General features: G+C 44.1%; 1 protein-coding gene across 1 annotated transcript in view; it reads right to left on the bottom strand.

The window, feature by feature from the left end:
* Positions 1 to 15,633, bottom strand: part of FRMPD2 (FERM and PDZ domain containing 2) — a 70,593-nt gene that overhangs the window by 8,202 nt on the left and 46,758 nt on the right. Inside the window, exons 16-24 of the mRNA XM_054690410.1 lie at positions 15,207 to 15,295; positions 13,943 to 14,035; positions 9,674 to 9,813; positions 9,133 to 9,234; positions 8,045 to 8,138; positions 7,114 to 7,199; positions 5,187 to 5,331; positions 3,264 to 3,478; positions 653 to 751 (exon numbers count right to left, since the gene is read on the bottom strand). Of these exons, the coding sequence (XP_054546385.1) occupies positions 653 to 751; positions 3,264 to 3,478; positions 5,187 to 5,331; positions 7,114 to 7,199; positions 8,045 to 8,138; positions 9,133 to 9,234; positions 9,674 to 9,813; positions 13,943 to 14,035; positions 15,207 to 15,295 (1,063 nt within the window). The remainder of the gene's footprint in view (positions 1 to 652; positions 752 to 3,263; positions 3,479 to 5,186; positions 5,332 to 7,113; positions 7,200 to 8,044; positions 8,139 to 9,132; positions 9,235 to 9,673; positions 9,814 to 13,942; positions 14,036 to 15,206; positions 15,296 to 15,633) is intronic.

Genomic DNA, 15,633 nt, shown 5'->3' with positions numbered 1-15,633 from the left:
AATGGTAAGCAGTAGATTTAATAATACAGCAGATTCCCCTCCATAATATGGGAGGGCTTCATCCAATCAGTTGAAGGTCTTAAAAGGAAAAGACTGAGATTCCCCGGAAGGAAATTTGGCCTCCAGGCTGCCTCAGGACTCATATTGGAATCTCAGCTCTGAGTTTTCAGCCTGTCATCCTACTCTGCAGAATTTAGACTGGCCCATCCCCACAATCACATGAGCCAATTCTTTAAAAGTCTTTCTCAACATAGATATGAATACACACACACATACACACCCTATTTGTTCTGTTTTCTGGAGGACCTTACTAATATAGGTATCAAGGTAAAAATTCTGAATTTCCCTGCTTTTCTGGACCATAATATGTGTTTAATTCATACATTAGGAGGGTGGATACAGATCTTGTTTTCCACTGCATTTCTCACAATGGGAATTCTTATCTTCTTTTTTTAATATCTACTCTCTTTATATTTGCTTTATTCTTAAATAAAGACTAATAGAGGTTTGCAGTCAGCTATTTTCCTGCCCCAGTGGAAGAAGGTGGCATTGAACCCTATTTAAAGCAAAGATGGGTTTGTTAGGACTCACCAGACAGGAAAAGTGGCTGAACATGAGCCCTGTGGAAAGAGCAGAGATCACAACATCTTACCTGCCATCCCTGGTCTATTTCAGGCAGTGCACCTGGAGGAGGTCTGCAGAGTAGCAGTGTGACTTCCTGTGGGGTCCCCCGAAGTAAATGCAGCACTTCCTATGAGGAACAAAGTCTGTGGTCAAATGTGGGGTTGGCATGGCTGTGGTCTTGTGTTTGCTGCTATCTCTCCAGTCCTGGTCCTTCCAACACTCCATCTTGATCTATTTCCCAGCCCCAGAGAACTTTGTGGAATACAGCTATGGGCCTGAATTCCCTAAGTATGAGTAGTCAAAGCCACTAGCCTGTGTTCCTGCAGAGGTGATACATCAATATTGGACTAGACGTGACAAGGGTCCGCCAGTGCCTGTTCATGGCAGCACCCACCAATAGTGATCCCTTTTCTTCACAGAGCAAGTGAAGAACTCCCAACTCCCCTCATCTCAGGGGCCACCAGTGTGGGCTCCACCTCCCAAACTCTAAAGCCTATCACTTGGCCCTGAGCTTCCTGCCATGGCATGACTATCAGGATCCATGGACACTCTCACCTGTTAGGTTTCCATGGCCTTCCCTCTGCTCCTTGTCCTCCAGTGTGGGGACCTGCCTTTCTCCATACCTGGGTGCTCTTTCCAAAATACATATATAACTAGGTTCTTCTCCTGCTGAAGACCCTTGCTTGTTCACCTCACCCTCAATATAAGCTTCTCAGCACAGCATTCAGACCAACTGCCTCTCACCCCATTCACTCTTCCACTCTGCACCACATCATGAGTTCCCTCCATGCTGGATCTCTTGCTCCTATTGGCCCAAGATGGAGCCACTCCTGCTGGGGATGCTGCATCAGCAAACTGAAACTTACACAACTTTTGTGTTCCTGTAATGCTCAGTTTCACCAGAAACCGCATATTCAGTAGGCCAGTCCCCAAGTGACAAGTCAGCTCTGGGTCTTCTTACCCTAAACCAGGTTGACAATGTGGCCCTATTCTATCAGTTATTTTCTATTTTTCTCTTCCTTTTCTTTAGTCTTTATCCTAGAAAATTTTCCCACCTTCCACCCCATTTTTCAGTCTCTAAAATGAAGAAGTGTTGCTGTTTGTCTATAATCATTTTTTTAGCACTCCAAACCTTTCAGACCCCAGGGATTGAGGTTGCCTTGATAGCACTTATTTCCTACTTAAACTATTGGCACTATTGACATTTTAGGCTGGATAAATCTCTGTTGTAGGTGTTCTCCCGTACATTGTAGGAGGATGAGCAGCATCTCTGGTATCTACCCACTAGATGCCGGTAGCACCTGTCAGTTGTGACAACCATAAATGTCTCTAGACTTTGCCAACATCCCCTAAAAAGCAGAATCATCCCTACTTGAGAACCTCTGATCTGTATGCTACTTAGTAGCCCCTTTAGCCCCAAGGGATATCCACGAATGTGTTCCCCAACCCAGGTCACTGGTGCAAGCACTGCACTGGAAGCTTTAATCTCTTACAACATGCACTTTCCACAGTCTGTTGTTTTCTGCTCCATCCCACCTTCACTGATAGTTGAAACTGCATGAACCATCTGTCTCTATGTCGTTAGGTCTTACAGAATTGATGACCCAGCAACAGTTCTCAGAGAACGGTCCTTGGATCAGGAGCTGATGGATGAGGACACCCCTGCCCTAATGTACACTGTCCCAAAGGTGCTCTACCCCTATTCCCCAGCTTGCTCGGAGCCCCTCTTCACTTTTGTGTACCCTTGCTCTGTGCTCTGCAGGCAGGGAGACTTGTGCAGCTGTGACCACCTTGCCTGTTGGGCTGAGCCAGAGGGAGCTTGGGCAGAGACCAGACATCCAGACACAGGGTGGGGAAGGAGGTGGTGTTTATTTTCCTGCTTTCTTCCCTGTGGGGTTGTCACAGGATGACTATCCCTCAGTAAAAGTCACAGTTTATGTCCCAGGTGTCACAGAAGCCAAGTGGTCTATACCACCCAGCTCTCTCAGTTTCCAGGCTGTGTAAATGCTCCTTCCCATATCTCTTTGGACTTGCAGAAGCAGACAGCTACAGCTACTGTTCCCAGCACCAGGGCTCTATATTCTTTCTTGAGCTTCCTATCGACAGCCCACATCTTTAGTGAACTATTTTCAAATACCCCAATTTTCCTCCAGGACCCTGTCTGATATATACAAGATATCAAAAATATGAGATTTTTGTGCTATAAGCATTGAGAAGTATCCACTTTTCACTATTTTTTGAAATGACATCTTATATTATACACAGGATAACCTATGCAACACTATGCATTGAAAGGTATGTTTGATAGGGAAAATAGGAGGAACCACTATAGCCCTGTCAGCTCTCATACCCACCTTCCAGAATGTGCATTAGGAGAAATGCAGTCAGCAGAGAAACCCAGAGATTTAATCTTGGGTTTCATTATGAACCTAATTAGAAGCAAGGCTTACTCAAGGTCAGATATTTAGGAACTAAAGTGGAAAATTAAATTAAATGTAAAGAACAATTGTTCTTTGTATGATCAAATTCCAGGCTCCAAGTGTGGTTTTCTAGAACCCAGAGTATTCCCTCTGGGGAGTGGCCCAAGAGGACCAGGCCGGCATCAGCTTGTACATGGCCGCATCACTTTGGCCTCCCACCTGGAAGACGAGGCCTTCTGTAGGCCTTCCGTTCACAGCCAGGATGATGTCACCAGCTGCGATGGCCCCATTCTCCTCAGCTGGCTGCCCTGGGAAGAGCCTTTTGATTCTCACAAGATGGTTCTTGAGATGGCCACAGCTTTCTCTCTCCATCTGCACAAAGCTGAATCCCAGGCCACTGGCATTCTTTCTCAGTTTGACTTCAAACTTAGGACCTGTATCATGGGATGTGAACAAGATCAATTCTTCAGTAGATATTATAAATTAAATCAGCCAGCCTCCAAATGCAAATTGTCAGATAGATGAATTATTTGTTTTATATAAAAAGATTTCATTTTGCTAATTTTTATGACAGTTCATTATAATATTATAAATCAGTGCTTTCCAATGAAAATATAATGTGAGCTGTAGGGAAATGTCATATATGTCATTTCAAAGTTTTCAAAGAGTTCATTTTAAAAAGCAAGCAGAAACAGGTGAATTAAACTTAATAACACATTTTATTTAACTCAATATAGCTAAAGTAGTACCATTCAACATGTAATCAAATGAAAAATTATTAATAAGATAGTTGACATTCTTATTGTGAAGTAAGTTTTCAAAATCCAGAATGGACTTTTACAACTTGGATTGACCAGTTCAAGGACTCAACAGTGACATGTGGCAAACAGCTATCATATCAGACTGTACAACTGCAGATAATCAACAATATTTATATAGAAAGATACAGTTTATAGCCACATAAAATATGCCCATGGCATTTAGTAAAACTACTTTTCTGTATGCTCCTACTACTCCTTTAAAATTTCAATCATTTTTGGTATACTTGAAACAAAATTTTGCATCATTAAACCATGGGCACAATTATGGCCAACTTTATGGAAATGTTTTAGCTGCTATTTCATTTAGCTGTGTGGACTGACATAAGACAGAACAGAGCTGCCTCTGGGCGCCTAAGAATGACACTGTCCCAGGAACATAGATAATATGGCAGCTACAGAGGCCCTGGGCTTCCCCTAGTCTGCCTTCACTAACTCAGTTGTCAAGCAATCAGTAGAGACAGAGTATTAACTTGTAAACTTTGATCCGAGGCAAGAATATAGGATCCTAAAGAGGTTAGATTCAAGTGTGTTGTATGGACAAATTTACCATCACCATAAGCTCATTTTGTAGTCAGTTTCTCAAAAGCCCTCACTGGAGTAGGCAAAGAAGCAAGAAAGAGGACACAGACTTGTTTTAAGTTGCACACTTTTCTCTCCATCTAGCCCCATTATTCACCATTGCTACCTGGCATTCAGTCTGACTTATACCTCCTGCAGCAGGGCTGGAAATTCTCTATAAAGGCAGTGAAAAATAGCTAAGCCCCAATTCATGATATACTGAGGAAATAAATGCTTTCCTAGCAGGAAACAAAACCACAAGGAGGTGCAGAGAGGCAGCCCATCAGAAGATTTGTCATTATTTGAAATGACACCCCTGTAAATTCATCTTGGATTTGCTTTATAAATTGATGCTGATTACAAGACTAGGTATTTTCCTCTTCCCACCTGCCACATCAATCCTCAGCTCTTTTGTTACAAATGTACTGGCTGGAATGCAGAGCTTTGGCCAGAATATGCACGACCTTTCACTCCAATTTCATCCCTGAAAATCTTACACACAAACATTCCAGCTACTGATCAGAAAGGCTCAGGAGACTTGGGGAAAGAATCATTTTTGGCACAATACATTATTTTTTCTAGAAACGTATTTCACTAATTTAGCTTCCATTGCATCAGAAAGTCAGCTGCATCATGATCACCACTGCGGGCTTTTCTTTTAAGAACCCAGAAGAAGCCTTCCTGCTTTCCCTTTTGAGCTGACAGTTCAAAAGCGGCACAGGATGACATGACAATAGTAACACTCGATTCTCTCTCCTCTCACCATCTGTCGCTGAGACACAGCTCAGGGGCCTGCCAGGCAAGGCTGTTGCCAAGGAAACAGTTGTGCATTCATCTCCTATCCTGTCATTAGCAGGACACTGCTGTGCAGTCCTGGGGCCTCTCCTCTGTAAGACCAGTCTTGCAACCTAGAAGGACAGATGGACAAACTCCATTTATACTTCATATGGCAGACAGGAATCTCTCCTTTCACTCTGCAAATGCCTCTTAATTTTCTGATAATTCCAGTAGCTGCTTCTCAAATCAAAATCTTCAATTTAGGCTATTTGATAGGATCCAAAACTGTATTTCCAACTCTCTCTTGGACAAATGCTCCTAGAACTAACACATGTACCACTTTTTTAGTGTATTTAAGGCCAAATTCATCTTCTTCCTTTTATGCATCCTTGTCTCCCCCTCTTCATTCTGCCTAAAACATTAAAACAGGCCTTCCCTTGTATATGCTCTCTCAGAATTTCGAACCATCTCCAGCTAGCCTCCCCTCTTCCCCAAGGCCATGCTGCAGTGGTCCGGCTTTCCCACCTCTGCCCTCCAAAGAGCCATCTGTTTCCTATGGCTTGCATGCTCTCCAAATCTCCCTTATTGCTCCTCTTCCTCCATTCCCTCTCCTGCTATCGATGCTCAGCCGATTGTGGCTAACTCGGCTTCCTGGCCCCTAACTACAGCTCCAGCCCATCGTGGTTATCTGTGGATCTAACTAAGCCACAAATTGAATGTGCAACACTTCTGATTAAGAGTCTCCAATTTTTCCTGTTTCTTAAAAGTCAAACAGTCCCTTTTCCCCCTCCACAGCATGGTATCCCAAGCCTATACCGTCTTGGCCTCCCTCTTCTTTCTGGTTCAATTTCCTCTTCTTCCTTCTTCCACACATACTCTATACTCTTTTAACCAAAGTATAATTCAAGAACCCATTGCTAAATATCACCTGGCAGCCTTTTGGAAATGTCAAGCTTCCAATCAGGAGTCTTCACTGTCTGCTGCAATAATCATTCAGCACCAAACCCCTGATCCAGGTGGCAATGCCCTCCTGAGATTGCTGCCAATAGGCCAGCCAAGTATCTTCTATAACCAAGTTCATTTGCAAAGATTTATAGAACAAAGATAACTAATAAATTATGGCTCTGTTCTCAAAATATATCAACCAAGTTTGCCAAATTTAAGTAAATGCCAAAAGACTGCTTGGAAAAGGAAGGAAAAAGGGACCCTTCTGCCCCGTGGTTTGTTAGAAGGGCCCCCAGAAGACTTTTCTGTCTCTCCCAGCTCCTAACTTACTGAGATAGCAATGCCAGCTCTGGTGTTTAGAACACAGAGGCAAGAGGCAAGTAAAGGCTCCCACTCTCAAGCAGAGGCCCTGACACCCAGAAGCTGCCTGGGTACTGCATAAAATAGGAGTTATGTAATGAGTGAATGCCTGGGCATTTTGAATATCTGCTTATTTGTTATGAAAAGAAGCCCAGGAGATTAAGGCCTGTCCTCACACAGAGGGATAATCTGGCAGGGGTTGGGGGAGGAGGAGGGCAGGTTGGTGAGAAGGCCTGAAGGCAAAAGGAAGCACTGATCAGCTAGGGCTGGACTAGAGAGGTGAGGGGCAGCCAGAGTCAGACAGGAGACCCACAAGGTCTCACTCCATCAGCTCTGTTCAGCTGTCTAATTCCAGAATTCTCTACAAATGAAAAGACAGTTATTCAACCTATTTATAGGGGGTGAGGTTTTCTACTTCAAAACATCTGTCTGCTTCATCCTGGCTTTCTTTTCTCCATAGAAAAGTGGTGGTTAAAGGAAGTGAAAGAGAAGAAAAAGAAAGTCTTGTTTTGCTTCCTGCTTGCCCCACCAGAGGCAACTGCAATTTCTGATGCTGTCCAGGAAAGCCCTGGAATGGAAGGGAATCTCCCTGCTAACCACGCACTCACCTGTCCAGAACCCTTGAGGCACTGCACGGCCTGCTTGTGGGTGAGGCCACACAGACTCACTCCATCCACCTGCAAGAGCTGGTCACCTGGGAAAGGGACAGATGTCATGCTCCTGGGGCCACAGGAGCTTTTCCACAGGGCCACACAGCTTTTCAGGGAAGCTCCCACCCAGCGTCCCTCCATGTAGTCTCAGGAGGGGCAGGGAACATGCTGCAAAAAGCCCTCCTGCCCAGTGCCAACCACTCTGAACCTCTTCAGGAGCAGTGACGGAGAAGGCTGATAGAGAAGGCTCTTGATAGTTGGTTTCTGGGGTGGTAGAACTTGCTGTGACAGTCTTGCCTTTCTGCCTCCCTACGTAACAGTTCCTGAAGGTATTTTCAAATTTCTTAGGGGTAATATTTCTGTTTTCTGAAAGTGTTTTACTTAAAAAAAAAAAAAAGTCAAAGGGACGTGGTTGATGCCAGGAACACAAATTCTAGGGGGATTGGAGATGAGTACGATCTGAGGTTCCTTTTTTGGCTCAATTCTGGCTGTTTTGGAGAACAAAGCTTCCTCAGTGGACATGAGGAAGGGCAGAGAGAAGGCTCACAGTGCTGCTCCCACACTAAACAGGAAATCATTATGTGAGCACACTCTGTTCTCACGAGAAGCACTATTTTCTGCCACAAAAGCCAAACAGCATCAAGCTCTTTAAGAATTTATCACTTTAAGTCATTTTATGCTGTGCAATGTGCCACCAAAAACATTCAGTCCCCACATCAGTGGCCTGGCCAGGTTGAATTACCCCCTTTCCAGGTGAGGAAACATTGACCTGGAGAGGCAACATTTATACAAGGTGTCAGAGTAGAATCAGGGAGGCCAGGAGCTGCCTTCCCAGGCCAGGACTCATCACACCTCAGAATGCAGTGTCCAGTACGACCCTGCGCCTCACCCTGCAGGATCTGCCCTTCCTTGGCAGCCGGCCCTCCAGGAACAATGGATTTCACATAGATACCACCATGGAGCACACTTGTGTTAATGCCACCCTGAAAAACACAATGGAAAACACACCACCTGTCCATCTCCTTCTGGATGGGCCTTCCTGACCTCCTTGACTAAGGAAGCCCCCACCTGCCTGCCGCTCTATCCCTTCAGCGCATCATCATGTGACACCATCTTAGACATTCACCTCTTTGTTTGGACCATATTATCCCCTGGACAGTCAGGTTTGGAGCTCATCAGAAGTGTGAGGAGACAAGGCAAGTAAGGGGGCTGTCCACATCCCGCTCCTGCACTGGCCAAGGCACGTGCTCAGGAACCAGTCACATGGATGTGCCACACCACTGCCCCTCTCTACAGGCAGCGACCAGGGTAGGTGGATAGGCCGCAGGGCCGAAGGCACGTCTTGTGTCTTGTGTGTGTGTTTGTGATAGAAAAGTAGAATTAAAGTGCCTATTATACTTCAACTTACTTTTTTTTTTTTAGCTTAATAATCATCAAACTTCTCCACAGATCACTAAAAAGCTCTTTTTCTTTTAATTTATTTTATGCATGTATGCACACATATTTTCACATCAGTGGGATTGTATCTCGCATAGTTTTTTTTCCCCTCTGTTCTCTGCAGAAACCAAATGCAAAATGCTCATCCTGGCCTTGGAGGCAGGAGGACCAGGTTCCTCTATGAACATGACCCAGCCCTGGCTGGCCACGGAGCACCCCACTCAACCTTTGGCCTGTGTCCCTGCAGCCCCACCCTTTTGTCTTCTCCTCGGTATTCAGCATAACCTTGGAATCAGCTCAGCCACACTGCTGAGAGTTCCTGCTCACCCCACATTTGCTCTGGGTCTCCCAATTTGTCCTTAAACTCCCTCCCTGACCCAGGCATCGCAGGGTCTTTTTGGTGCATCCACTTCCCACGTGCTGCTGGCACCCAGAGAGCACACTTCTGGAGTTGTGGGCTGAATGAAATGCCCACCAAGGTTTCAAATGAGCGTCTTTCCTACTGTTTACTTTTCTGTAAGCTCGCCTAATAACTCTTACAGTCACGCTGAATCCAAGTGTGTCATCTTCTTTAACCAGTTCTACAAAGTAGATTTCACTGGCATTAGTTTCTGAAGGTGCTGGAGGACAAGACCCAGGACCCTGCATCAAACAAGCAAAAATAAAGATAGCATGAGGGCAGTTAACCTGCATAGGCAGTGGCACCTCTTAGCACTCACCTGCTCACCTGTTGGCACCTTGAGACCAACTAGAGGTCAAGAATATGAGATAGGCCTGGTTGTCCACACATTGACGTTGGCAGCAACCAGCGGTATTATAAGGAACAATTATAGTTAATGACTAAGGACACTAGAGGTTCAAACACTGAGCCCTGTGACCTAAGCTTTGCCTTTCCCACTTTACAGTCTTCTCAACAACCATAAATTCATTTACTTCCATTTTGTACTTGAGAAAGCTGAGATGCATCCCCCTCTGACATGGCAAATAAAGGGAAAAAAAGAACTTGGATCCAGCACTGTTAGGCTCCACAGCCTATTCTCTTTCCTCCAAATTCTACAGAGGCAACCAAGGGGATGATTACCTTTAATGGCAGAAAGGAGACCTGAGGCCCCGACCTGGGCATTAAACTCTGAGTCCCAGCCATTTCAAGTTCTTCACTGTTTCTCTCATGGTCTCTTGTGTGTGACAGAAAACTTTCCTGGTGCCCATTGCTCAGGCTGTCTGTGGAGAAAATCCCAGAATTGGCTGTGTTATCCTTCTCCTTGTTTGAGGGATTACCACAAACACCTATAAAAACAAGCCAAGAAGGAGTCAACAACTTGGAAAGGTTGGTATCTCAGTGGTATCTCTACATGGGGTGCAGGGCTTTATTCCAATGACTGAGAGACCTTTTATAGCTGCTGGGAATGATGTGAGCTTTGCACACATCATGATGGATGTTGTATTTAGAATGGAGGGATGATTCTGGATGTGATTCGAAACTTAAATGAAATTTTGCAATACAACTATGAAAACACAGGAGTAATAGAGAGTCAATAATACCAGATCCCCCATAGTGTGATGGGCAGTACGCATACACACAGAGAAACACAAACACACACATACACACACCCCTCCATCTTTCAACATACCCACCGGGAAGGTGTTATCTCTGTTCAAATATGAGAAAGCATAGTCAAAAAAAATTAAGAAGCTTACCAAGATTCCATAACTAGCAATTGGTGGTGCTCTTAAACCCAGTCTCATCTATAGACCCTGCTGAGCACACTTGTAATCCCCAAAGCAGAACACATCAGATCCTTTTTGGGAGCTTGGCAATAACTAACCATGGACTTCCTATGAAGGCTGAGCCACCTATTACTTTTAAACCCTGTGTCTGACCTTTGACCAAGCACAGAACAAAGGAAAGACAACAAGGTCGAGAATCAATAGATAAAACCTTGGGAAAAATACTTAACATTTCTGAACCTCAATTTCCCTTTACCTAGAGATAATATCAACTACCTTGTATGGTTGGTAAGTCTTACAGATGAAATCTAGAGATACTATATATGAGAGAACCAGATGGAATGACTACATCTCAGAAGGCCCTCAACAGATGTATTCACTGTTAATATGTTTATGTTAACTAGTCAACAAATGCACACGGGAAAGAGGCATTTTATTTATATTACCTTTGGATCTGTATATGTAAACACACCAATAGGCTTACCGCTTTTGATACAGATCCATTAGCATCCAGATTCATTGGATTCATTAGTGCCCAAACTCACACACTGAATTTAATTTAATGAATTAGATTTGAAGACATTCAAATCTAAAGGGATCAGTAGGGATTGGTGGGGTCACCACTCCATAATGCCTCATTCCTGGCCAATTTGTTCATAGAGTCCACTTCATTGTCCTCTAGCAATACTGAAAGCATCTGTTCCATTTCCTCGACACCCTCCGTAAGAGACAAGAATGGGACTTATGGTTGAATTTAAAAGTCAAGCTGTGAACTTGTGTCCTGTCTAATAGAAACGCAAGCTGGGAGACCTTCTGTGGCTAATTAAAACTCAACCTATTGTAGTCAGTGATGGCTGCTTATCATGGAAATATTATCTGTCTTGTCCCTGATCTGAACTGCCTGCCCTCACAGCAGCTTAGCCAAATAGAAATTCATAGAGGTCAAGACCTATCAAGCATCACCATGGAGACATCTTCCTCTGGTAATGGTAGCAGTTGTGTGAGGAATCCCAACTGTGATGAGGCAGTGTTAGCAACAAGTCACTGAAGCCCCTGGGAGAGAGGACAAGTTATCCATGGGCACTGTGGGAAATCTGCTATCTAGTATTCTTTTTTTCTTTTTACTTTTATTTATTTATTATACAAGCACTGGGTACAGTCAGAAGTGCGGGAGGGCAAGAGAACTCACCAGAGCCAGAGTGGGGAACAGAACAGGCAGACTGACGAAATACGCTGCCGAGGGGAGCTGTGGGTATGGCAGGAGAGGTCTGTTGTGCCATGTGGGACCCTCGCCAGCAGCCGGGGACTGAACTGGTGCTGCAGAGGCTGCAAGCAGCCTCTCAGCCCAGCTCTCAACCACTGCGCCACCAGGGGAGGCCCTGCTGTCTAGTATTTTAATATGTGACTGTGCTTTGAACCTGGAAGACTTTGAGTGTCAATTTTTGACATCTCCCCATCACAATGGGCCATCATCCTTAAACAACACTATATTGAGCCCAGATCAATTGCATTATATATCTTGATTTTAAAAAAAAAGGATGATTTTATTTCTCCTTTTCTTCCTACCCCATGGAAAGTGTGGCAGGGAATACAAGGAGAGTAAATTATTGTGGTAAGAATAGTGATAACTTTGGGAAATCCAACAGCGAAAGTGAGCTGGGTCTCTGGTGTTAGAAGTGCTGGGGCAGGCCCCTCGGTCAACTCCAAGATTGGGATGAAAGGTCCTGACTGAGGCACCAGTTTTGCTACACCTCTTCCCTCCATGACTTCTGAACCAGGGAGATTATAACACCTGGGAAAGTCATCTGTTGGTGATGATGTCTAGATGTCAAGAATGAGAGAGTGTGCATGATTTTCAGAGGGCAGGGAAATGGAATATCTATAGTTAGGACCTAGAAAATGCTGGTTGGTGTGATATGAAGGATTTGTGTACATAAGGGAAATTGTGCAATGCTTCTGGAGTGTGAGGATAAATCCCATGAGCCTGAATTTGCAGGCAGTCAGCTGTAAAATTACAGGATCATCCAAGCAAAATGCAGTGATGTTCTCAGGTAACTCAGAGTGAATGTTCCCCTCCCCCATTACCTCCATCAGTCCCCCTCCAAAACTGCCCCAATTAAGCATATTTTTCTTTGCTGTAAATGATTGTTTTTCCATACTACTTATATAAAGGATGAATAAAATCATGTTGGAAAAAAAAGTTACCTTTTTGGTTGATCTCTAACATGCACGCCAAGTAAGAACAGCATGCCTGCTATGCAAATTCAGCTTCAAGAACATTTCCCCAGTGTCCTTCCCACACCTAAGCTCCACCTATGTAGAAATCCTGGAACAATCACTTTCTATACTGACTTCAGTAACAAAAAGAATGTCTTCCCTGCCATGCAGGAAGAGTGAACCAAAAAAATCCAATGGGTGTATTGGCCATTTCCAATAAAGGATAGCATAGGCTACTCCTATTCAGCAGGACAAGCACCAGTAGAGTTCATTCTGCCCCTGAAATTGCAGGGCTTATTGATTTGTGCCATTACATTGCTTCTTTGAAAGTCACAAGGAAAGCAATGCAAAAGACCTGCATGGGCTTAAAGATCCAAAACCCCATAGCAATAACATACTGATAATAGAGGAGGGTCCCCCCCCCACCCCCGCCAAACTTCTGAAAGCAGGCTGACACACCTTTTGACTGAGAGATGATTAATTCTATATTGTCAGGAGAATTCTGAATCATTCTAACAGCCATGTCAAATGTAAAGCCCTCCAGACTGATGTGATTCAAGGCTAGTATCGGCTCCTGAAAAAATTAAAGTTCTCAATACCTTCAAGAAAGAGCCATTCCTTAAAGTGGCACCTCAGGTCATTTTAAAAAGAAGACATACCTGGTTTGATCTTTTTAGCTTTTTCAGCTGGTCCCCCAGGTATAAGAGAAGATATAAAGATGACAGGATAAACTTTGCCTACATCTTCACCCTCATTAATGACAAAACCTGTAATCCAAGATGATTTTTTCATGATACTTAATGATTTTGTAGCTTAGAGAGGTTAGGTTATTTGCTTGAGATCACACAGCTACCAAGTGGCTGATATTAGTATCTATGTCCTCTGATCCTCAAACAGCTCTTTCTACTCTTCCTTGACACATGGAGGAAAGTAAATTGACCCTTATCAGTAAGCACAGCTAGAGCTAGGACCACTGCCCATGAATGTGTACCAGATTTTGCTCCAGTAGATAATCAGGGATGGAAAGAGATGTTTTTTAATCAATTACCTTGTCTCCATGTATTATTTCTTATCCTAAGGGTCTAAAGTGTTAATGTGGTAAGTAGTTAAGAGATGAAAAGATTTTGTGTTCCTCCCCATCGCTAAGAATCTAAATATACTAGAGAAATGTTGTCACATGGTACTAGGATTTTTTTTTTAAACAACTAAGATTTTCATGACATATACCCCCAAACCTTATTAGCCCAAGAAGGAAAACTTTGAACCAGAAGTGATAAATGAAAAATAGTCAACTAGGAGAGGAAAGCCCAGAAAGAGGAATGGAAAAGACAAGAGGGAAGCTGGCTCACACTTCCCTTCTGTCCAGAGTGAAACACTGGGCATCACCTGCTGGGAGCCTACTTACCAAAACCACAACTTGGATCCTGGTTCAGTGTCACTTGCACAATTTCTTGACTGGCTTTGGCTGAAAAGCTCTTCCTCCTGTTATTTTGTGACCCTAAGGGGGCAACAAAGACCTACACTGTGTTTCCCCAACCCCAGGAGACAGTATCTCTCTCTCTCTCTCTCTCTCTCTCTCTTTCTCTCCTTCTCTTTCTGTCTCTGTCTCTCTCTGTCTCTCTCTCTCTCTCACACACACACACACAAACACAAACACACTGAATGGATTACTGAACACATACTTCTGATGAACCTCACTGGATCAATGCTGGTTAAGTTTGAGCTAAGAGAGCAGAAGCAGGGCCATGGGATTTACTTGTTCTCCATACAACTCACTGTAGGTTTTTTGTTTTGTTTTGTTTTGTTTTGTTTTTTTGGTCTTGAGACAAGGCAGAATTTGAGCAGAGATATACTTGCTGGCATGGAAAACTAAAAATAAAATTAGAGCAGAGATGAGACAGCAAGGTTTCCCCTCTGGCCCTCTAATTGTCAGAGGGTGATAAGGCCCCACAGTCCAGCATACGTGCCCTACGGTGCTTCCCCCAGCTTGGGTCTTGTAGGAGACAGAAAGAGAGCCCTGAGTTTGTTCTGGGTGGTCTGGAATCCTGGGTGGGACACTCAATTCCCATCAGAGAGCCCAGGGGGAAAAGCCCCAAGTGGTGACCATCCACTCAATGTTTTCCACATTCCTACTGCCCCAGGGACCATGGCCTAACCTGGCAGACAGTTCATGAGAGTCACCCAGATTCAATTCACAGGCTTAATGCTCATTAAGCATAAATATTTCCTTCAGTTCTGGAATCTCTTTACATTCCATTGGGGAATTGCCTGGAGGATGTGGCAGAAGGCAATGCCGCCTACTCTACATATGGTTTCTGATATAGTGGAGGTGATATTCTGGGCCTGCATGAAGAGTTGTGACTAAACCGTATGATGAGCTTTCCAACCATATCATTTCACAGCAGGTTCTTCGTACCGGACCAGAGTACTGGGAATCTCTCCACCAGCTCTACCAGCTCTAACACATTTCAGGTTCATAGCTAAAGGTGTGTTACAAGCACTCTTTCTGACCATATGAAATTTGGGAGATACTTTTCAAAACAAAAAGGCTATAAACATGATTGATGAAGCATAATGAAGAAATAACAAAAGAATCAAAGCAAGTGTCACTTAAAGTTTCCTTGACCACAAAACCTGGCCCCTGGCCTGGTTCATACACATGTGCATACTCTGAATAGGTGGCTCAGAGACAGGGTGACAAGTCTTTGGCTTCTGGATCAAAGAGATACTCTCCAACTGCTCCCGGCCAATGCATGGGCTGTGGGGAAAGAAGACAAGATGAGATAAAATGGCCCAGGAAGCAACTTCCTAGCATTTCTGGATGTGGCTAGTGGCCTAGGGAAGGCAAGTCTGTGCCAGATCAGCCATTTGATTCACTAACAGACCGATCCACTAACAGACCCCATCAAAGACCAATCTGGTTATCAGTGTGTACTGGGAAAAAGGGCTTTGGGGTCTTTCTGCCTTAGAAGGGACTCTAGAGTCATCCAGCCTCCTGTAAATCTCCCACTACTTCACCTTTGGGTTGGATATGCAGCCCTTTATAACCTCCCTTTCCAAACCATGAAATAGGAATAATTTCCTATATCCCAGGCT

This window comes from Talpa occidentalis, unplaced genomic scaffold (assembly GCF_014898055.3).
Source record: "Talpa occidentalis isolate TD23 unplaced genomic scaffold, MPIMG_talOcc4v2.1 talOcc4.8, whole genome shotgun sequence".
Taxonomy (NCBI): Eukaryota; Metazoa; Chordata; class Mammalia; order Eulipotyphla; family Talpidae; genus Talpa; species Talpa occidentalis.
This window is presented reverse-complemented; position numbering and strand designations above follow the sequence as displayed.